This window comes from Chiloscyllium plagiosum, unplaced genomic scaffold (genome assembly GCF_037043375.1).
Source record: "Chiloscyllium plagiosum isolate Xiang-an unplaced genomic scaffold, Cpla_swu_hap1 HiC_scaffold_4, whole genome shotgun sequence".
NCBI classification, from domain to species: Eukaryota; Metazoa; Chordata; class Chondrichthyes; order Orectolobiformes; family Hemiscylliidae; genus Chiloscyllium; species Chiloscyllium plagiosum.
Window position 1 is genome coordinate 76,638,072 of NW_028270142.1, and position 24,609 is coordinate 76,662,680.

At 40.1% G+C, this 24,609-nt stretch overlaps 1 protein-coding gene across 1 annotated transcript in view; it reads right to left on the reverse strand.

Moving 5' to 3' along the window:
* Nucleotides 1-24,609, reverse strand: part of LOC122549478 (lipoxygenase homology domain-containing protein 1-like) — a 145,756-nt gene that overhangs the window by 18,156 nt on the left and 102,991 nt on the right. Inside the window, exons 16-17 of the mRNA XM_087985872.1 lie at nucleotides 10,937-11,088; nucleotides 3,585-3,685 (exon numbers count right to left, since the gene is read on the reverse strand). Coding sequence (XP_087841998.1) covers nucleotides 3,585-3,685; nucleotides 10,937-11,088 — 253 coding nt within the window. The remainder of the gene's footprint in view (nucleotides 1-3,584; nucleotides 3,686-10,936; nucleotides 11,089-24,609) is intronic.

The window sequence follows — 24,609 nt, forward strand, 5'->3', positions numbered from 1 at the left end:
TTAAATTCCCAACACTTTCTCCAGACTGAGCTTTCTTTTATGTCACTAAAGTTAATTTTAAAATTTAGTTTGGATTTTCATTCAGAAAACTACCTGTCTAAACAGACAGATTATGATAAATTTTGCTCCATAATTTTGTTTCAAATTATCATAAATTGGCTAAAATAGAAGTCACATTTATGATTCACCCAAAACCTCTCACTCACCCAGCTGCATGCAAATTCGTGGTGGCTATCATTTCCTACAACTAATGACCCTACCATAGCCAAAGAATAAACAGTGGCATGAACGTAAACTACCATCCCACAAATGAAGAATGTTACTGTATGCTTACAGCAAGCTCATTTGGGTATGATTTTTCATTGTTTGGACTCAGGAGCTGTTCTGAAGAGTTACCTAACCATTTCTGTTAAGTCTCAGATCTCTTTTTGCAACATTTGTCATATTTTTCTCTTAACCTTAATATCTTCAATCTCAGGGAAGTGGAATGAGGCAGACTGGTATAGCTGAAATGATGGTATAGCTGAACAGAATATGGAACATAGAACAGTACAGCACTGGAATGGGCTATTGATGATGTTGTGATTAATATGATGCCAAATGAAACTAATCCCTTTTGCTTGTCCATAGTCCACATCCCTCCATTTCTTGCTATTCATGTGATTATCTAAAAACCCCTTAATGCCCCTATCATATCTGCCTTCACTACTGCGTATGACAGTGCATTCCAGTCACCAAGAACTCTTCGCGTTAAAAATTTGTCCCTTAAATCTCCTTTGAACTCCCCCCCCGCTTAAATGTATGCCCCCGAGTATTAGACATTAGAACTCTGCGAAAAAGATTCTGACTGTCAACCCTACTATGCATCTCATAATTTTATAGACTTCTATCAAGCCTTCCTTCAGCCTCTGCTGCTTCAGAAAAAACAACCCAAGCTTTGTTAGTCTCTCCATATACCTCATACCCTCTAATCCAGGCAGTATCCTGGTAAATCTCTTCTGGACTCTCTCCAAAGCCTCCACATCCTTTCTGCAATGTTGCAATCAGAATTGAATGCAATACTCTAAGTGTGGCCTAATCAAGGTTTTACAAAGCTGCAAAATAACATTCTGAGTCATGAATTCAATTCCCCGACTATTAAAGACAAGCATACCATACACCTTCTTTACCACCCTACCCTACTTGCGTGGCCACTGTCAGGGAGCTATGGGCTTGAATCCCAAGATCCCTCTGTACATCAATGCTGTTCAGATACCTGCCTATTAACTGTATACTTTTCCTTAATATTTGATCTCCCAAAGCGCAACACTTCACATTTGCCTGGATTAAACTTCATCTGTCATTTCCCTGCTTATATCTGTGACTGATTTACATCCCATTGCATCCACCTGACTAACTCACCCATTTATGTTCACATCCAAGTCATTTATGTATATCACTAACAGTAAAGGTCCCAGTGCTGATCCCTGCAGAACACCACCAGTCACTAACTTCCACCACTATCATTTTACTTCTATGGGCAAATCAATTCTGAATATAAGCGGCCAAGTCACCATGGATCTCATGCATCCTAATCCTCAGTATGAGCCTACCATGATGAACCTTGTTGAAAGTCTTACTAAAATCCATGTAAACAACATCTACTGTTCTACCCTCATTGATCACCTTTGTAACCTCCACAAAAAAATTTAATCAGGTTGGTAAGACCTGCACAAAGCTATGCTGACTGCCCCTAATTAGGCAATGTCTTTCCAAATGCACACAATTCCAATCTGAAGAATTCTCTACAATAGCTTCCCAATCATTGGTGTGAGACTCATTGATCTATAGTTTCCTGGATTTTCCCTATTTCCCTTCTTGAACAGATGAACAACATTAGCAACTCATCAGTTCTCCAGGACCTCTCCAGTGGCTACCGAGAACACAAAGATCTTGGTCAAGGAGCCAACAATTTCTTCTCTTGCCTCTCTCAATCTCTTTACAGTAGATACTATTGAGCCCTGGGGACTTAACCAACTTGATGCTCTTCAAGAAGCCCTACATCACTTCTTTCTTGATCACAAGGTGCCGTGGTATATTATATGTTCCATACGAATCTTACTATCATCCATAGCCTTCTCCTGGGTGAATACTGAAGTACTCATTAAGGATCTCACCCACATGCTCTGCCTTCTTTACCCTTGAGTTGTTCTACTCCTCCCTAGTTATCCTCTTGTTTTAAATGTATATCCAGAATGCCTTGGAATTCTCTTCAACCCTACTTGCAAAGGTCATTTCATAGCCCTTCCTTGCTCTCCTAATTCCCTGCTTGAGTACTTTCCGGCTTACTTTATGTTCCTTATGGGACCTGTCCAAGTTTAGTTTCCTAAACCTTACTGTTGCTTCTTTTTTCCTTTTGACTAAGTTCACAACTCCTCGCATTATGCAAGGATCCCTACCTTACCATTCTTGTCCTTCCTCCTTCCTGGAATATGCTGATCATGAACTCCGATCCATAGATTTTTAAACCATTCCCACATGTCAAATGTGGACTTGCCCAATAATAGTTATAGAGTCATAGAGATATAGAGCATGGAAACAGACTCTTCATTTCAACTTGTCCATGCCGACCAGATTGCTCCCAATTAACTTTCTCTAGCTCCTGTTGAATCCTGTCATAATTTGCTCTCCTCAATTTCATATCTTCCTGCAAGATCCTGACTAATCCTTCTTCATAGCTATCTTAAAACTTAAGGAGATGTGATTACTGTTTCCAAAATGGTCTCCCACTGAAAGGTAAATCACCCTTGCCGCCGTGCCTTGTGGGTAGCATGGTGGCACAGTGGTTAGCACTGCTGCCTCACAGCGCCTGAGACCCGGGTTCAATTCCCGACTCAGGTGAGTGACTGTGTGGAGTTTGCACGTTCTCCCCATGTCTGCATGGGTTTCCTCCGGGTGCTCCAGTTTCCTCCCTAAATTGCCCGTAGTGTTAGGTAAGGGGTAAATGTAGAGTTATGGGTGGGTTGCTTCGGCGGGTCGGTGTGGACTTGTTGGGCCGAAGGGCCTGTTTTCACGCTGTAATGTAATCTAATCTAACCTGTCCAGGCTCATTGGCTAATACAAGGTCCAGTATGGCCCCTCCTTTGTCAGTACCATCCATGTAATGTTTCAAAAAAAACTTTTGGATGCACTTAACAAATTCTGCCCTACCTAAATCTCTTGTTCTGAGAAAGTCCCAGTCAATATTGGGGAAGCTAAAGTAATCCAATATGCTGTTTTTGCATCTTTCCATAATTTGCCTACACATTCGCTCCTCAATGTTTCAGTGGCTGTTGGGGGCCTATAGTCTAATCCCATCAAGGTGATTTCTCCCTTCCTATTTTTGAGTTCTACTATATTGCCACAGTGGACGAGCCCTCTAGTATGTTGTTTCTGAATGCCGATGTGACATTCTCACTCTTTTACCTCCCTCACCATCTCATCAAAAACGATGAAACCCTGAAAGGTTGAGCAGCCAGTCCTGTCCTTCTCTCAACAAGTCTTTGTAATGGTCACAATATCATAGTTCCATGGATTGATCCAGGTTTTAAGTTCATCTGCCTTACCGATAAGATTCTTTGCTTTGAAATAAACACAGTTCAACCCATTACTACGATTGTGTTCGTCTTCCTGTCTCTGTCTGTCCTTCTTTTTAGATTTATTGGTCCTAAACAATCCCAGAGATTGGAATTAGAGGAAAAGAAAGAGCTTGGGGGAATTGCAGGTCTGGAAGAGGTTGCAGAGTTAAAATACCAGGCATTAGAGGGAATTGATGTGCACTGTGGATATGTTATCACCCTTACAACTAAACAGTGAGTCAGAACCTTGTCTTGCCTCAGGCCATATCTTATTATCATGTGTGTAGAATATCATCCATTTATGAATTTTCATCCATTTATAAAGTTACCCTGTGAGATAATATTAGCATTTGACCTGTAGCCTTGTAAACTTTGGAAGTTCAAGTGCTGATCTAAATACTTAAATACAGTGATGGTTCTTACTTCACTATTTCAGTTGCAGATACAATATAGCAAAATTCCCCTCTCAGTATCCCATCCCATATTTTAAATCTATGCCCCTTGGTTATTGACCCCACTAACAAAGGAAAAGGGGGTATGAGTTCATCCACCCAATCCATGTCCCTCAAAGTTGTATATCTCAAGCAGATTTCCACTCCACATTCCCCCCCCCCCAACACAAACACCTCACCCCACCACCTCAACTTCTCTGCTTTAAGGGAAACTTTCCAGGGAGCCATTTAGTATCTTTAATAATCAATTTCAGCTGAGGTTCATCTTTAAAGTTTTGTTATTTCCTTTCCAGTGTCCAAATTTATCAGTGTACAATGTTAGATGCACAATGTCCCTTTCGAACTGGCATGTCTATTTCTATGCAATCAAATTCAGCTCAAAAGTTCAATATTTTAAACATTGATTTTCCTTTCTGTTCGGGGCATTCTCGACTGTTGTTATTGTATTGTCCCCATATTTTTGGGGACCAGCCATTTATCATCAATAAATTTACCCACTATGAGCCCCCTCCAGTATAGTGTTGTCACTTACCTCTTGTAGTCCTTAAAGTGTATTGTGTTGAAGTAGCATTCTAGAGCCCAGTTGCTTAGTCAACTCAAGAAGATACAGTTGAGAATATATATACTACTCTCCCCTATAACACTTTAAAGAAAAATGTGCCATAGTGGCAACACAGTGGCTCAGTGGTTAGCACAACAGCCTCACAGCGCAAGGACTTGGGTTCGATTCCAGCCCAGGTGATGGTCTGTGTGGAGTTTGCACAATCTACCCACATCTACACAGGATTCCTCCAGGTGCTCTGGTTTCCTCCCACAGTCCAAAGATGTGCAGGTTAGGTGAATTGGCCATGCTAAATTGCCCATAGTATTCAGGGATGTGTAGATTAGGTGCATCAGTCAAGAGAACTGTAGAGTAAAAAGGTAGGGGAATGGGTTTGGGTAGGATACTTCAGAGGGTCAGTGTGGACTTGTTGGGCCAAAATGGACTGTTTCTGCACTGTAGGGATTCTAGTCAAGTGGATTATGTTTCCAACAGCTTTGCAGAGCATGAGAATACTCATGGCTGATTTACCTTGGCCAGACTTCTGAGGCATTTAAAGTATTTTCAGTACTTATCATTAGTATGTCAGGCAGCATCCAAGGAGCAGGAGAATCAACGTTTTCTAGCAACACATTTTCAGCCCTGATCTCCAGCATCTGCAGTCCTCACTTTCTCCTAAAAGACTTATCATTAGTAGAATGGTTGAGATTACACTGAGTGTCTGTGTCTGCATCACCATCTCTTGAGGCTACCAAATAGAAATACCAAACAACTAATCCCTATTTACACTTGTGTCGGTCAATTATGATTACACAGATTAGTCTTAAAATCCGTGAGTCCTCATCAATAATGCTGAAAGCCAGGTTCTGTACTCTCTTTTATGTCACTTTAAATGCTTCACACCCTTTAATCAATGGCAGAGTTAAATTATAATTCCCTCCCACACAACAACTGTTAACCAAGTAAGATTACAATTCTGTTGTAATCTTCTACTCCTGTAGGACCCCCTCAGGAAAATGTTATAAGTTCCAATTCAGCATTGCAGTGAGTGAAAGCCCTGCATCACACATGAACTGCCGGAGGGAATTCTAACCTTTTATTGAATCATTACGCATCATGACAATATTCATTCATTTCACTTGGCAAACAGATTAAATGAATTTCTGTCAAAGCACTGAGAGCATTTTCCACAACAGAGTTAGAAGGTGATAAAGTGTCCACAATTAATGTCAATTCCCTTCAAGGACTTGTATTTTCTTAACTCTGTAAGCTCTTCCATCCCTACAATCATCCAAGATCTTTCTGCTCCTCTAATTCCAACTCTGATGTCACCTAACTTTCCATTGATTCATCAGTAGCTGCTATACCTTCAAGCTGCTGGTCACAGCCTCCAGTCTGAACAACAATCCTCTACTATCACGCTCTGTCTCCTACCATCAAGCCAGTTTTGTATCCAGCTGGCTAGTTCTCAACTGATCTATCCTTAATAACTAATCTATATTGCAAAACTTTATTGAATGCCTTGATGAAGTTCATGAAGATAACAACTATTGTTCTGCCTTCACCTATCATTTTGGTGAGATATAATTTCCCATGCACAAAGCCATGCTGACTCTCCCTAACTGGTCCTTGACTTTCCAATGCCATGTAGGTCCTGTCTCTCAGAATTCTATCCAACAACTTGCCCACCACTGATGTCAAGTTTACTAGTCTGTTGTTCCCTGACTTTTCCTTGCAGCCTTTTTTTAAAAAGTAGCATTACATTAGCAATCTTGCAGTCTTCTGGAATCTTACCTAATATCAAAAGACCATACAAATGGTGTAAGTGGAATGTCGACAGGCTGAGTAATAAGTTTCTGCAGCTTATCAAAAGTGTCCGACAGTGTAAGTAAAGTGTCAGCAGCTGAAGTTTTTTGTAATTATCTCTCTGCTTCAATTAATCAGATTATATGTCATCCTTTCACTTCCTATTCAGCTGTTGACACTTTACTCACACCGTTTGACACTTTTGATCACCTGCACACACTTATTATTCAGCTTGTCGACACTCCACTGACATTCTTTGTCTGACATTTTGATCATTCTGACTACTGATCCCTCTGCCTATACATTCTATGCCTGTATGCTTTTCCTCACTTCACCTGACAAAGGAGCAGTGCTCTGAAAGCTTGTGATTTCAAATAAATCTGTTGGATTATAACCTGGTGTTGTGTGACTTCTGACCTTATAAGATAGCAACGAACATAATATCAAGATTTTTTAACCAGTATTTTATACTCACCAGTCATGGTAGGTTTATATGGCCATTCTACTGGGAACTCAAGGCACTTATCATTATTAGATTCTACAGGAAGGCTTTCATTTATAGAATAGCTAAATGTGGCTAGATTAGTTATGTTTTGCATTTTAAAATAGCGGAGTGATATTGAAGAAGTTGCTGCAGCTGTTTTTTTTCCTGGTTTTCCAAGTCCTAGACGAATTTTCCAGGGGTTGCCTATATCTTCTGGGATATTAACCTGTAATTTAAAAGTATTGTGGAAGCTATATGTTATTATGCTATTTTAAAATAAAATCTATCTTTTAATGTTAAACAATTTCACCATAATATAAATCATGATTTTTGCAACTTAAACTAGTTAGTCAATTCAACTACAAACACAGCTGTATTATTAAATCTAGCCGAGGAAAACTGCATAATAATACAATTAAATTAATAAAATAATGGACTACCTACTCCACAATCATATAAATTAAGGCTTTGCTTGCCAACATAAACATATTAATTTTGACATTCCAGATAACCTCTTTAATTTCATTGATATCCTAATATTTTTCATATCATTTCCACTGCATCATAGTCTTTCCTGTTCTCAGGAATTATTGTCAAATTCCCAATTGTTTTCAATTTAAATTAATGACTTGGAACTGGAAGTTCAATAAAACCTAATGCAATTCACAGATGACACTTAATTGGGAAGACTGAGTTAACTACAGGATGAGTTAGATAAGATAACCTGAGTAATTCCTCCTCGTGCTGGATATTGGATCACAATTCTATTTCTAAGAGCTCCAACTATCCAGTTGATAGTGCTCAAGAGAGCAGCTCCAGGTCTGAAACTGTATAGCTGGCCATATTTTGAGTCCTGAAAATTAACATGAAAGCTTCAACGTTCTGAAATCCAACTGATCTTTTAAAAAAATAGATTATTCTTCTTTTGGCCCTCAATTGATTTTTTGCCTGGGTCACTCAGGCTCTCCAATATGAGGGACTGTCAAGGGCAGAGCTTCTGACATCTAACTCAGTGTTCCTGACACATAAGGATAGAACATTTCAGCAGGAGGTGCAGGCACAAATCTTTCTGATATCCAAACACTGTGACTTTGATTACCACATTGCTTCTAGCTCCTGGGTTAGGAGAATGGGGACGAGGGCTGAAACAGGGGAAGCAGACGGCCCTTGATTCTTTTCACCTCTGCAGCTAGTGGGAAATAAGCAGTACTTCAAAGTGTTTCAAAGAAAGCAATATGTCCAATCACATGGATTGAAACATTGGAAGTTCATTTGTTGAATATATCGCATTGCACAAAGAAAAACCTGAAGGTCACTTTGAAAATACAGGGTCTGTCGTTCAACGTTAAATTAATATTTTAGATTGAGGCTATTCATCAAATTACAATGTTTTGTATAGCATTATCACCAGTGGTCTATAAATAGCACCGGCAACTATTCATTTACCTAATCATTATTATTCAATAATTACAGGTTTATTATTTAGACCCTCTCATTATGATCACTTAAAACATTTGTTTCAAACTGGATGGATAGTAACATGCATTTATTTTAATATCTGATCGCAAAACCATGTAAAAATATTGGTTTTCCAATTTATAAGAATTAAAAAAACAAACAAAAACAAGTTAAAATATATGCAAATAATTCAGTTTCATCTGTTACATATTTAAAGATTTTGAAACACATTGTAAAAATACAATCCCATTAATCCCAAAAGCATCCCATTATACTACTAAAACATGAGAGAAAAATTCCCTCTGTACTTCACATAAAGTTTGACCTAACATTGGCTTCAATTCCCGGTTGTGAAAATATGATAACCTGCTCCATAATTCATTATATAACTGAGTTTATACTTTCTCAGCATCAATTAACCACGTCAGGATTTTGACTAAACACCTTTCATCTGGATCTTTTAAATTAAATTCTTTGCATTAAGGTAAAATCTTTCTTTAGAGTCCTGAACTACCTCCCTTTCCCAGAGCCAACCATTTTACTCATGATGCAGCTTCAGTCAAAATATCTGCAAATTGTTCAAATTGAAACTAAAAAGTTTTTTCCCAAGCTGCGTGAGTTTCACCTAAGTTAAAAGAAAACTATTCCAGAATCTTTTATCTGAAAGCTTACTGCACTGTACTGTTTACTTTGTTCTCTGTTAAACCCTCCCAATGTAAACAAAACCTGATTACCCTCCTTGAAGTTGCTCTTTAATAGTGATTTAAATAAGTTTCCATTGTGATAGAAACACCTACAAGTTAATTAGTTAGCCTCTTCAGACAAACAGAAAATCTGTATTCCACAAGTTCAAATTTCAAAAAAATTCCCTATTAAATCATGTTAAAATATATACAAATCACACACCTTATGTCCTCTGGACCAGAAGTTCTGGGTTCAAGTCTTATATATTCCAAAGATGTGTCATAATATGTCTGAACAGGTTGATTAAAAATATCTATAGGGAACAAGAAACCAGTGGTGTCGGAGTTGGTGGTATGAGAGTTGGAAGGAAACTCTGATCAGAAAAGCAAAACCCTGTGCTTTGGCCAATGAATATTTTAACCTCTGGTGTTTAATAGGTGACACCATCCTGAACATCCTACTTAGTACTGATGCATAAATCCTGGATGCATTGATAGAAATGACCACAGCACAGTGTCTATGGAGGCAACATTTTAAAAAATCCTTTCATAGGATGTGGTTATTGACAGCAAGGCCTAAGATCAGCCATGAATGGCGGAGTAGGCTGAAGGGGCTAGATGACCTACTCCTGCTCCTATTGCTTATGTTCTTATGTTCAACGACATTGCTGTGGATATGGAGTCACATGTAATCCAGACCATGTAAGAACAATAGATTTCCTTCTCCCAAAATTTGTTAGTGAGCTTTTCTGACAATTAACAGTAGTTTCGTGGTCACCATTACAGAAACAAGCTTTCTATTCCAGCATTATGAATTAAATACTAACAACTATCACAATAACATTTGAACAAATGTCCCCAAAACATTGGATCCAGCTTCAGAATCATGAGTCAGTGACATTATCACTACACCACTGTTTGATACTGAGGACACTAGCATCTTGTTGTGTAGCACTGCCATCAATTCAGAACAGACCAAAACTGGGCATTCATAAAGTACTGTTTGCCATCAGTAGTAGTATTCCATCATAGTTTGTAACCTGGCTCATCCTTTGCTATCCCTACTACATCCCTTACAATCAAGCCTGTGGATGAATCCTGACTAAATAAGAAGTTGAAGAGAGCATGCCAGGATATAGATAAAAGACATAGGTAAAAGTAAGGGAGCAACCTGCTGAAATTACAACACAGGACTACTCGCATACCAATGAGCATAAGCAGAAGGCATACAGCGAAGAGATTCCATAACTAATTGCTCAACTCCAAGCCCTTTCGTCTTAACACATTTGGTGATGGTGGATAATTAAACAAATAACCAGAGGAGCAGGCTCCATCAATACTCCTATCCTCAGTTAAGGTTGAAGTATGTGGAACCTACTTGTCCAGGGCAATTAGGGATGTGTCTTAAAGTTATCCCAGCCAGGAATATACATATCGTATGAACATTTTTTTTTTTAAAAAGCTTCAGCTTGAATGTGGAGTAGATGAACCATCATGCCTTCTTTATGTGATCGTCCTGTCAAAGAATGGTTGATGGTGTTGGACACCATAAATGCTATGAGCTCTGAAACCATCCAGCCTGTAATGCTGAATGCTTATAATCTGGAACCAACTGCATTTTAAGGAAAACTGAACCAACTCTGATATATTCTCAACAAACAGGAAAATTGATTAATTGATTGATTTTTTTATTAGCACATGCACTGAGATGCAGTGAAAAGTGTTGGTTTGCATGATATACAGGCATATCGTATCATACAAAGTATATCAGTGTAGCAGAACAGAGTGCAGAGAAGGTGCAGAGAGAGAACGATCCGAACAAATACTTGAGAGGTCTGTTCAAAAGGATGATAGGAATCCTTGTGGACATAACAAATTTCCTTAGCCTCCTGGGGAAATAGAAACATTGTGCTTACTTGACCATTGCATTGACATACATATTGGCGATCATTACTCCCAGGAGCTTGACGCACTCAGCCACCTCCACTTCAGCACCACTGAAGCAGACAGGGGCATCCGCTCCTCTCTGCTTCTTGAAGTCAATGACCAGCTCCTCATTTTGCTGATGCTAATGAAGAGATTGTTATAGTTACACCATTCCACTAAGCACTCAATCACTTTCCTGTATTCTGCCTTGTCATTGTTTGAGATCTGACTACAGCGGTGGAATCATCTGCAAACTTGTAAATGGAATTGGGGCAGAATTTGACCATAGAGATATGGGTGTATGAGGAATATAGTAGTGGGTTGAGTAAGTAGCCTTGTGGAGCAACGGAGTTGAGGATTATTGTGGAGGAGGTACTGTTGTCTATTCTTACTGATTGTAGTCTATGGGTCAGCCAGTCAAGGATCCAGTTACAGAGCTGGGAGCCAAGACATAGGTTGTGGAGTGTAGAGATGAGTTTGCTTGTAATTGTGGTTTTGAATGAGGAATTGTAATCGATGAGTAGTAGCCTGACATAGGTATCCTTGTTATTGAAACTGTTCCAGTGATGAATGTAGGGCCAAGGCAATGGTGTCACCTGTTGATCTGGTAGGAGAATTGCAAAAGATTAAGGCAATTTGTAGGCTGGAACTGGTATGAGCCATAACTAACCTCTTGAATCACTTCATAATTATGGAGGTCAAAACCACTGGGCAGAAGTCATTGAGGTACACTGCATGATTGTTCTTTGGCAGCAGGATGATGCTGGTTTTGAAGTAGATGGGGACCTTGGATCATAGTAAGAATCTCTGCGAATACAACCGCCAGCTGGTCTACACAGTATCTGAGCGCGCAAACACAGACTCCATCCAGGCCAGACGAGTTCTATGGGTTCATTCTCAAGAAAGCTGATCCAACATCTGCAGCAGTGACCATGGGCACAGGTGCATCTAAGGCTGTTGGGATAGGTCACATTGTTTCATTGGCCTTCAAAGCAAAGATAGAATGGACTGAACTCATTGTGTAGAGATGGACTGTTGCCTGCGATTCTGTTCAACTTCACTTTGTAACCTATTATTGCCCAGGTATGTTCTGAATACAAAATAAAGATAAATGTAACCTGGTAATCACCTTCTCATTAGTCAACTCCCAATCATCAGTAAAGAAATGGAAAGTATTATCAGCGGTGCTATCAAGTAGCATTTCACCTACTACTCAGTTTATGCATCCGTATTCTTGGAAGGGTAGATTGAAGAACTTGGGTCTGTTATTCTTGTAGAGAAGGTGGCTGAGAGAAGATTTGATATGTAGGGTAGAGTGGATAAGGAGAAGCTATCCCTGCTTGTAAAAGGTAGAGGAATAAAACAGTTTGCATTTAAAGGGATGTGCAAAATAAGCAAAAATGACATGAGAAAAATTTCACACAATCCAAAGATGTGCCGGTCAGGTGAATTGGCCATGCTAAATTGTCCATAGTGTTAGGTGCATTAGTCAGGGGGAAAATGGGTCTGAGCGGGTTACTCTTTGGAGGGTTGGTGTGAACTGGTTGGGCCAAAGAGCCTGGTTCCATGCTGTAGGGAATCTAATCTAATCTAATCAATGAGCAATTAGGGTCTGGAATGCACTGCCTGGAAGTTTGATGAAGGCAGGTTTAACTAAAGTGCTCAAGAGCTCATTAGGGATGATTATTTGGATAGTAATAGTGTGCAAGGGTATGGGGGAAAAAGCAGGAGATTAGCACTAGGTAATGTTGCTTTTTTGAAGAGCCAGTGCAGGCACAATGGGCTGAATGGCCTCATTCTGCCCAACAGCAATTCTGTAATTATGCGGGCTTCTCCAGAATCATTCAGCTCCAGACAACATTGCGACCTTCCTCCAAACTTGAAGGAGAAAGAAGACGAATTCCAGAGGTGAGGTGAAGGTCCTTAATATCAAAATAGCATTTGCCCGAGTGTGGAATGAAGAGGCCCTACTGTACCTGAAGTCAGTAAGAATCATGGGAAAACTCTCCACTCATATGAATTATGCCTAGCTTTAAGAAAGATAGTTAGGGTTGATATGTAGGAGACCAATCAATTCATCCATAGTGCACTACTTTAAGAGCTCCACAGGAGACTGTCCAGGGCAAACCAACCTCAAGTGTTTCAATAAACTTTGCTGCAGTATGCAGTGACAAATTGGGGTGTACATCGATGATTGCACTATTTTGCATTCTATTCACAACTCATCAAATAATGAAGCATATAGCAAGAACTGGGCTACATTCAGGTTTGGGCTAAGTGGCAAATAATATTCCCAAGAAACAAGTGCAAAGCTGAGAATACTGTCACCAACAAGAGAGAATTTAACCATTTCCCTTGACTTTTGATTCCATTACTACTGCTGAAAATCCCCACTGTCAACATAATGGAGATTACCATTGAGTAGAAACTTAAATGGATCAGCCATGGCTGCAAGAACAAAGCCAAGTTTATATATTCTCACAATGTTACTTCCCATAATCTGACCACCATCAACAAGGCAAAAAACTGAGTATAATTAAATATTTTCCACTTGCCTGGGCGCATGCGGCTCTAACAACAGAAAAGAATTTTGCTACCCCCATCAAATTATTGGGATACCATTCCGTACCTCAAATATTTACTTCCTCCACGACTGGTGAACTATGATTGTTAGGTGTACAAACTAAAAGCTGTACTGCAGTGACTTCACAAAGATTTTTTTGGTAGATCATTTCAAAAACACAACTTGTCCTGCCTGGAAGAACAGGACAGCAGGCACATAAGAACATGACCTTATCCAGGTCACATATATTCCAGACTGAAGGTATACAGAGGAACCTCGATTATCCGAATATCAATTATCCGAATATCGGATTATCCAAAGGAGATCTTGAGGTCCCGACAGAAACATTACATCAAAGTCGTGTTTCCAACACTGATCGTGTCATTTGTGTACAGTGATTAAAAGTGAACTCCACTTTCTGAAATGCTGCCGGTGGACATTGATGGGAGCTTAGGCACTGTCTCCAAATGACTGAACTCCGTCCCTCTCTCACCACACTTTTCCTGGAGTTCTACACAGGGGTGTACCCTAAAATCCCCTTGCCCAGATAATCTCTCTAACATGGTCCTGTACAGGGCAAAGATGGAACCTGTCAAAAAGTTGCAGTAAAAAGTTGTGCATGCGTGTGTGTCCGTGTGTGTGTGTGCGCGTGCGTGCACTATTTGGAGACTCACCATCCCCCAAAAGGCAGCAGCCTTTTGTGGTTGGTGTCCAGTCCAGATGCCCCAGAGAGGGGGCAGTGGTGCACAGAAAGGGGGTGGGGAACAGGGTAGGGGCAGTGTTAGACAGGATTGGGGGAAGTCGGGGGCGGAGTTAGATGGTGTTGGGGGGACAGTGTTGGGCGGCAGGAGGGGGCAGGTGGAGGGGAAGGGGGCAGTGTTGGATGGGGTTGGGTGGCCAGAGGGGGTGGATGGGGGATGGGGTTGGGCGGCGGGAGGGGTGTGGAGGTGGGGGCAGGCGGGGGCGCGGCGTTAGATGGGGTTGGGGCGGGCTGGGACGAGAGCTCGCGTGTGCTGTGCTGCTGCCTCGTCTCCTGAATGGGGAGCAGACTTAACAGAAAACTCCGAGCCCCAGAGGAAAGGCATTTAATAAATTAACCGAATAATCAATTATCCGAACTAAATAGTGCCCGCCCATCTTGTTCGGATAATCGAGGTTCCTCTGTATATCACCAATTCTGTATTGCTCCTACATCATAATCCTGTAACATATTACTTAAAAACACAGTGAGCATACCAACATCAGAATGGCTGTAGAGGTCTTTCTGCTAAATACTTCAGAATAATTAGGGATGGGCAAAAACATGTTCAACATGTTAGTGATACCAACATTCCATGGAGATATTTTTAAAATCATACTCCACCATTTTACATTACATTTCTAATGCCTCTGTATTAGACGACTCATCCTTTATCCAGTATTGGATGACCTGTAATTATTCTTAAAAAAAATTGGCTCTTAGTCAGAATATTTCCCTTCATGGAGGTAGCGTAAAAGGGAAATAATTAGGCATCATGGCCTTAGTTTGGAAAAGAGCTTTACTTTTTCTCACTACTTCTCCAATTAATTACTAGGTGAGGAGGTTCATAGGCAACCTTCCTGACCTACTACCAATTAATAATTTTAAGTGCCCTCAATGGATGGCCACTTAAGGGTCTCAATTTGTCACCTCTTTGATTCTGTACTTTTCAATGGGCACAAAAGGTATCTAATTTCCCAAATGGAAAATCAGGATGATCTTCATAGTGGAAGAGTTGGAGCAGTGTTACGACACAATCCATTTTTGCCAAATCTGTACATGATCCAAAGCAGGGGTGGAAAGAGGACTCTTGTTGCTCTTGGTCTTTGTTCCCCAATATCCCATAGTGCAAATAGAATAAAACAAAAACTTACCTTCTCACCTCTGGATCCCTTGAGGAGTATTCTCAACTGGCAGTGTTTAAGGCCTAGAAGCTTCAGGCCTTTGATTGGTGTAGCCAGGACCTTTGATTACCAGGGAACCCTGTGTTGAGTCACATGACAGGCCAAGAAACATGTCCTTGCTCGCCCGTCAGCTTTTAACAAATTGAACAGTGTTTGATTGGTCAGGTTTTCTTGGCAGTGAGAGAGGCAAAGACTCAACTTAACAAACTTTCACCCCATTCCTAGAGCAAAATTCTATTCCTTGTTTTTGATCTTGAAAGAACTCTGCTCCCTGCCCAATCTGTGCATCACCTTGAATCTGACTGTTTTCAGACTCAGTTTGCTTGCTTAAACAGTAAGCTTATCTTCCAGTCTCATATTCTTTCCAGAAATAAAAAGTAACTTACATCCACTTCCATCTATTTCCACACACCACAGTCCAGCTGTTGTGCATACTGTTGCATGAAGGTCTGGCTCTTTCCGAATTAATTACTATACTGCTCTCCTGACTGCTCTTGTATCCTTTATAAATGGTGTGACATAGCAGCAGAAGTGGGCCATCTAGTCCTTTAAGTCTACTCCACCATTCAACAGGATCATGACTGATCTGATAATCCTCAACTCAATGTTCCCGCCTATTCCCCATAACCCTTGATTTCCTTACTGATCTATATACATCAGGCTTTAAAATGCCTAATTATACAACATCTACAACCCTTTTACAGTAAAAGAAATTCCACATATCCACTCAGAGAAGAAATTCCTCCTTATCTTGGTCTCAAATGGGTTATTCCTTATTATAAATCTGCTCCAAGATTCTCCTACATGGAGAACCAACCTCTCCATATCTAATCTGTTGTTACGATAGGGGGTAAACCCTCCTACTTAATTTAAACCAGCAACACAGAAAAGATTTATCCCCTGCAGTAATCTGTGAACATTCAAGAGGCCAAGAACTAGTTAAAGTAAAAGTAACAACTTTATTTCTTAAAGTGTAACAGAGAATAATTAACTAACAACTATTTACAACTTCTTCCTTTAACCTGTCTTTTACTTTCCCTTCTATAATACCAGTAGGTTAAAAGCCCCAATTAAGATTTATCAAAGTTCAGCTTTTCAAAAATCAGCCAGATGTCGCATCTTCTTTTCTTCTTCTTAGAGTTTTCTGCTTCACAGGTTACTGATTGATAAAGGTACCTTTAAGAGAGCTATTCTCCAGGCAGTCTGCAAGATGTTCTTTCTGAGTAAACTTTACCTACAGAGGCAAATTCTTTGTAGAGATCAGATAATAACTCCATACCCAGCCTAGACTGTGCGCTCGTCTGCAGCTCCTCAGCTCTCCTTTACTACCTTCACTAATGCCACTGGCTTAGCTTCTTATATGACACCTTTTCACACAGTGCCTTTTTTTAAAGACCAGCACTGTGACTTTACATGTCTCAACTTCTGGCTGTGAAAACATCTTTTCCTAGTGCCCTTCTGAAACCACCGTCACTGTAGTTTTCTAAGTCCCACTCCATTACAGTGAAAACACCTGAGCCTTTCACCTCCTGTTCACCCTCTTGAGTTTCTTTTTTATCCTGTGCTAAATTATTACCAGTGCTCTGTACTCTTGGTTTCGAAGTGTAGGATCTCTCCCTTCTCCCAACTTCTATCCCTCACAGGACAAAATTCTGGCCGGAGGCTTGTCTTTTGCACCAACATGTACTCACCTGCTACTTCTGCTGCCCTTCTCACTTCCCGAACATTCTGTTCCTCTATGTGAATTCTTACCATCTCTGGAAGTGAGTTTTTAAACTCTTTCAGCAGAATGATCTCTCTTAGAGCCTCAAAGGTCCTATCTATTTTCAAAGCACACACCCATCGATCAAAATGACTACGTTTAATTCTTTCAAACTCAACATGTCTGGTCTGGTTCATTCTTTGTGCTTCTGAACCGCTGTCTATATGCTTCTGGTACCAATTCATAAGCACTTAAAATAGCTTGTTTAACCTTTCATAATCTCTTGTCAACATCCAAAAAATCTTCTATATTCATTCTCCTAAACTCCAATGAGTACAGGACCAACCTAATTGACCTCTCCTCATAAGAAAATCCTTTCATATCAGGGGTCAACCCAGTGAAACCTCTCTGGACTACCTTCAGTACCATGGTGGCTCAGTGGTTAGTACTGCTGCCTCACAACACCAGGGTTCCAGATTCGATTTCAGCCTCGGGCAACTGTCTGTGTGGAGTTTGCACGTTCTCCTTATATCTGCATGCATTTTGAATTGGCTATGCTAAATTGCCCAGAGTGTTAGGTGCATTAGTCAGAGGGAAATGGGTCTGTGTGGGTTACTTCTCAGTAGGTTGGTGTGAACTTCTTGGGTCAAAGGGCCTGTTTCCATACTTTAGGGCATCTAATCTAATCTACCAGTATACCTTTCCAAGATAACAGAAACACAACTGTTCATAGCTTTGTAAGGTGTGATCTAACAACTTTCTTGTATAATTTTAGCAAGACCTCCCTATGTTTTCATTTTATTTCTTTTGAAATATGGTTTTAGGCTGCATTTGCATTCCTTACAACTAGCTTACTATTGCTAGCATTTTGTGATTTATGCACACGACCTCTAAATCGCTCTGTGCTGCCACTTTCTGCAATCTTTCTCCATTTGAATAATGTTTAGCTTTTCTAATCTTCCTGTGAAAGTCCATAACCTCACTTCTTCTAAGAAAATATTATATCTCCATGCTTATGATCACTCATTTAATCTGTCTCTCTTACTTTACAGACCCCCCCCATTTGACCTCCTTTGGTTTGGTGATATCTGCAAAACTTTGTCATTCAAATGATTAAGAATTTTGTAAACAATTGTGGCCCCAGCACTGATACCTGTGGTACTCCACTAGTTAAATGTTTCCATCCTGACAATGACTTCTTATCCCTACTCTCTGCCTTCTACTAATTACATAGTACCAGGCTGTTGTCCAACAGGTTTATTAGGAAGCATTAGCTTTCGAGTGCTGCTCCTTCATCAGGTAGCTGTGGAGCAGGATCTTAAGACATCTTAAGAATTTATAGCAAAAGATCACAGAGTCATGCATGCAACTGATACGATATATTGAGCAAACCTAGATTGCTGTTAGTGCTTTCATCTTTTAGAATGAGTTGTAAGTTTCAGTTCATGAATATATAAATCCCAGAACTTCTTTCAAGTTACATTCTCGAGATAACTTGAGGTTTTATGAAAAAAGGTGACATCTCAGCTCAGACAATGCATTAAAGATGAGGTTAGAGTCTGTCTGTATCCCAATAATGAGTCAGACTGGTTCTATTTTCAAAGTAGGATTTTATAAAATGTTACATGGATTGACTGCCTGCAGATTGTGTGCTTTTTGAACAAAATAGAATGTATCTGCAATTACAATTCTGCAAATGCAAGTTTGCCCTAAAACCTTATAAGTGTGTGTGCATGCATGTGAGGGAGAGTGAGAGAGTGTGTGTGCATGTGTGCATGCGCGCATGCCTCTCTGGGTGTGTATATATGCGTGTGTGGCTGGGAGAGAGCGTGTATATTAGAGAGGATCTGCATGGATGTGTGCATATGTAAGAGTGTGCATGGATGTGTATGTGTGAGAATGTATAGTGTAGTGGGGTAACCTGTAGTATGACATGAACCCAAGGTCCTGGTTGAAGCCATCCACATGGGTACCGATTTTGGCTATCAGCTTCTGCTCAGCTATTCTGCCTTATTGTGTATCCCGACCACCTTGGAGGACAGTCACCCAAAGATCCAAGGCCAAATGTCGTTGACCTCTGAAGTGTTCCCTGACTGGTGATTGTTGTGCGGTATCCATTCATCCATTGTTGGAGGGTCTGCTTGGTCTCGCCAATGTATCGTGCCTCTGGGCACCCTTGCCTGCAGCGTATGAGATCAACAATGTTGGCCAAGAAACATGAGTACCTGCTGCGTATATGGTGGGTTCAAAAAGCATACAAGCTGCAGGCAGTCAATCCATGTAACATTTTATAAACTTCTACTTTGGAAATAGAATCAGTCCATCTCAAGATTGGGATTCAGATAAACTCTAATCTTACACTTTTAATGCATTGTTTGAGCTGAGATGTCACTTTTTTTTTAATAAAACCTTAAGTTATCTCGAGAATGTGACTTGAAAGAAGTTCTGGGATTCACATATTAATGAACTGAAACCTGCAACCCATTCTAAAAGATAAAAGACTTAACAGCAATCTAGATTTGTTCAATATATCACATCAGTTGCATGCATGACACTGTGATGTTTTACTATAAATTCTATATCTTATGATCCTGCTCCATAGCTACCTGATGAAGGAGCAGCACTCCCAAAGCTAATACTTCCAAATAAACTATTGGACTATAACTTGGTGTTGTGTGATTTTTAACTTTATTCACCACAGTCCAACACTGGCACCTCCATATCATTCTACTAATTAGTCAGTCCCTAACTATGCAAATGTGCTGCTCTATGAGCTCTTATCTTATTAAATAGGTGTACTTGATTGAATAGTACCTATTGAAAACCCATTGGAAATCCAAATACTTTTACTTAATCTGTTGGACCTCCTCAAAGAATTAGAATAACAATGCCAGGCATAATTTCTCCTTCATGAAGTTGTGGCTATTCTGCTTGAATATATTAAATATTTTTAAATGTTCTGCTATTAGATTGTGAATAATAGATTAAACATTTTCCAAATGAAAAATGTTAAGTTAACTGGCCTACATTTATCTTTTTTAATAAGAGTCCTTATTGGTAGTTTTCTAGTTCTCTTGGCCTTTTCCAGATTCCAAGGATTCTTGGAAGATTATTATTAATTATCTTTATGGCTTCTTCCCTTAATATCATAGATTAGATTAGATTACTTACAGTGTGGAAACAGGCCCTTCAGCTCAACAAGTCCACACCGACCCACCGAAGCACAACCCACCCAGACCCATTCCCCTACATTTACCACTTCACCTAATACATGGGTAATTTTGCATGGCTAATTCACCTAATCTGCACATTTTTGGACTGTGGCAGGAAACCAGAGCAAACCCACACAGACACGGGGAGAATGTGCAAACTCCACACAGACAGTCGCCTGAGGCGGGAGTTGAACCTGGGTCTTTGGCACTGTGAGGCAGCAGTGCTATCCACTGTGCCAAATGTGCCTAGGATAGAGTCCATCAGGCATAGGGGACATAGCAGCCTTTATCCTTCCAACCTCTGTAACGTTTAAGTCTGTGGTCTGTGCATTCATTTTCAGCAAATCCCATTCACTTAGCATACTTTTTCTCAATTCTTCCGTGTCCCAGACATTCAATTTCAAATTGTCATATGTATTTAAATTATTTTGTTCTATCACTCTCTTTTTCAATCTTCATCTTTGACAGGGAAGTGAATAGTTCCATTCAATAGCACAAATACATTACCTGCAATTCTGATCAAGGGGTACAATCCTTCCTTATTCTTCTCAATTTATCTAGCTCTTTGACATGTGGTTGTTGCTCTGTTGCTAGCTGACTTGGTCTGTTCTTAATTTTGTCAGTAAGAACAAAACCAACAGTTGCCAGAGCAATGCTTCTCTTCCTGCCTGCATTATTATTTACAAGATCTTGGTACGATCATATTTGTCATTTTCATTGTTGACCTTCATTTACATTATATGATGACAAGATCCATATACAGGCTGATGCATTGACTATCTTTTCCAATCTCTCCATTGCCTCTGTGTTGTGAACATGCTTGTTAGACATTCACTGCAGAATCATCGATAATTTTCTCAGTTAAGTATTAAGAATATGGAATCACTTTATCTTCGGTTCTGTCATAAAAACAATTCTGTCAACACCTTCTCTTTGGACACTGCCTCAGGTTGAAGCCGGCTATTTGTGGTTCAACTTTCCATCACCAAGAAAGTTCTTTTCAACCTTTGCAACCACACTATGACTGTTTCACAGAATTTCTGCTCACCCATATATTTATCAAATCCAAATTACACATTACATGCATGTTATGGCTAGCCTCTCAAGTTCCTCTCTAAACCTCTATAAACTTCAACTCATCCAAAATTCTTCTTTTTTAACCTTAATTTGTTTCAGTTTCCACTCAGTCATCACTTTTGTAAATTGCTAACCTCCATAAACCTCTGGAAAAGAATGAAGCATGATATAACATGCAAAGGAGAAGATCTCCATCAAACATTGCAGACTTTGCTGTGGAGTGGAAAGAATGAGCGAAGTCTTTGTCCAAGAAACCAAGTTGACCCTCGAGACAGACACAGAGAAGGCACTGGGAGTACATATACATTGTGATCAGGCCAAAAGTCTAAATCTAAGAATAAGTATGCAGTGTCAAAAGAAGATCAATGGTCTCAGAGCTTCCAGTAAGGAGCCCTGGTTAAAGGGTTTGTGAGTGAGACAATTTGCAATACAATCTTGTGGCTCTTTCTCCAACTTGTGCTCATTTTACTATTAGGTGGCTCTTACTACTTTAAAGGTGCACTATGAAAGCAATTTTCTATTGCTGCACAGGTTTAATCTCCATTCCATAATTCAGAGAAAGGAATTCTACCAGTGGCGCCTGAATGACAATTACTCAGGATCATCAAATCAAACAGTAAAGAAGAGGATCTTTGGCCAATCTCATCACTCTCTGGGCATAAATGTTGTTCTTAATTCCCTCTGAACTTCCTTCCTTTAAAATAGTGCCCTCTTATTATTGAACTTTTAACTTAGAGTAACAACTGCATTCTATTCATTCTGTTCATGCCCTTCATGATTTTAGACATCTCTATCAGGTTCCTCCCTTCTTTGCTCAAAAGTACAAACCTGACCTAATTCAACCTCTCTTCAATGCTCCAACCCAGGCAACATTCTGGTCAATCCCTTTCACACTCTCTCCAGTGCAATCTGTTATGGAGCAGGCCAGACCCCCTCAAAATGTTTAAAGAAGGTAGGCTAGACCATAACTTTTTCTTAATTTAAAGGCAGATGTGAGTGGAAATTCCAGGTGTGATGCTGCTGGTCAAAATATTCTGCTTTAATCAAAACCAAATTTATTTAAACAGTACAGTTGAAACACAAACAAAAGAAAGCAGAATTTAGAATAGACAATAGACAATAGGTGCAGGAGTAGGCCATTCTGCCCTTCGAGCCTACACTACCATTCAATATGATCATGGCTGATCATCCTTAATCAGTACCCTATTCCTGCCTTATCTCCATAACCCTTGATTCCACAATCCTTGAGAGCTCTATCCAACTCTTTCTTAAATGAATCCAGAGACTGGGCCTCCACTGCCCTCTGGGGCAGAGCATTCCACACAGCCACCACTCTCTGGGTGAAGAAGTTTCTCCTCACCTCTGTCCTAAATGGTCTACCCCATATTTTTAAGTTGTGTCCTCTGGTTCAGCACTCACCCATCAGCGGAAACATGTTTCCTGCCTCCAGAGTGTCCAATCCTTTAATAATCTTATATGTCTCAATCAGATCCCCTCTCAGTCTTCTAAACTCAAGGGTATACAAGCCCAGTCGCTCCAGTCTTTCAGTGTAAGGTAATCTTGCCATTCCAGGAATTGACCTCGTGAACCTACGCTGCACTCCCTCGATAGCCAGAATGTCTTTCCTCAAATTTGGAGACCAGAACTGCACACAGTGCTCCAGGTGTGATCTCACCAGGGCCCTGTAGAATATCTTAACTATTGGAATATGGAACCGACCTGACACAGCAACTATTACTAATTAACTGATCCAATAAAGTAACATCCCTTCAACATACCCCTTGACAAAAAGGTAAATTTAAACACTGATGCTTACAGGCAGGAGGGAACAACATCCACAGGAATTTCAGAAAGTCAGAGGAGTTCTTACTGAAACTTGCAACTACCCTGCACTCATGCATCTTGTGATTGCTACAACTAAAACAAATTAGATAAAACCTGAACTGGAAAAACTGATCACTCTCCTTCCATTACCAAACTAGACTCTTCAGCATCTCATTCTTTATGACCTGTCTTGAAAGAAACCAAGGACAAAATAAACTTTATAAAGCGACAGCATTGTCACAAATCGTGGCATTCATATAGTATGGTGACCAGAACAACACACAAAATTCCAGCTGTGGCCTTGTCAACATGACTTCCTTGGTCATATATTCTATATCATGACTAATAAAGGAAAGTGTCCCATTTACCTTCTTAACTACCCTAATGACTTGTCCTGTTACCTTCAGCGATCTGTAGACAATATCTCAATATCCCACTGTTCCTTTCAGCTTCCTAGTGCCTTGCCATCCCTTAAGTACACCCTTGTTTTGTTCTTTCTTTCAGATTACATCACTTCACATTTATTAGACTTAAATTCCATCTGCCATTGATCTACCCACATGACTAATCTATTCATATCCTTCTGTTACCTAACACCTTCCTCCTCAGTGTCAATCACCCAGCCATTCTTTGCATTATCCGCAAACGTATCATCCCCCACTTCTCCCCCCCAACACCCCCAACCCCATCCAACACTCTCATCTGCATTGTTTATAAATATCACAGCAACAATAAACCCAGCACCAATTCCTGTAGTACGCTAATACACACCTGGCTCCAGTCACATAATCAGCCTTCTACCACTATCTTCTATCTCCTGTCACTAAACCAATTTTGGATCCAACTTGGCAAGTTATCATGAGCTTTTACCTTCTTTATCAGCTTCCCATTTGGGACTTTGTCAAAAGTCTTGCTGAAATCCATATAAAATAACATCAATTACCTTACCCTCATCTGCATACTTGATCACTTGCAAAATTCCACTAGATTTGTTAAGCTTGACCACCTTCCAACAAAGGGAGAAAATGAGGACTGCAGATCCTGGAGATCAGAGTCAAGAGTGTGGTGCTGGAAAAGCACAGCAAGTCAGGCAGCATCCGAGCAGCAGGAGAATCGACGTTTCAGGCAAGAGTCCTTCATCAAAATTCCTGATGATGGGTTCTTGCCTGAATGTCGATTCTCTTACTCCTCAGATGCTGCCTGATCTGCTGTGCTTTTCCAGCACCACACTCTTGGCTCCTTCCAAAAAAGCCATGCTGGCTATTCCTGATCAAACTTTGCCTCTTTAAAAAGAATTAATTTTCCCCTTCACTATTATCTCCAATAGTTCCCCTATCACTGACATTAGACTCACTGGTTCAT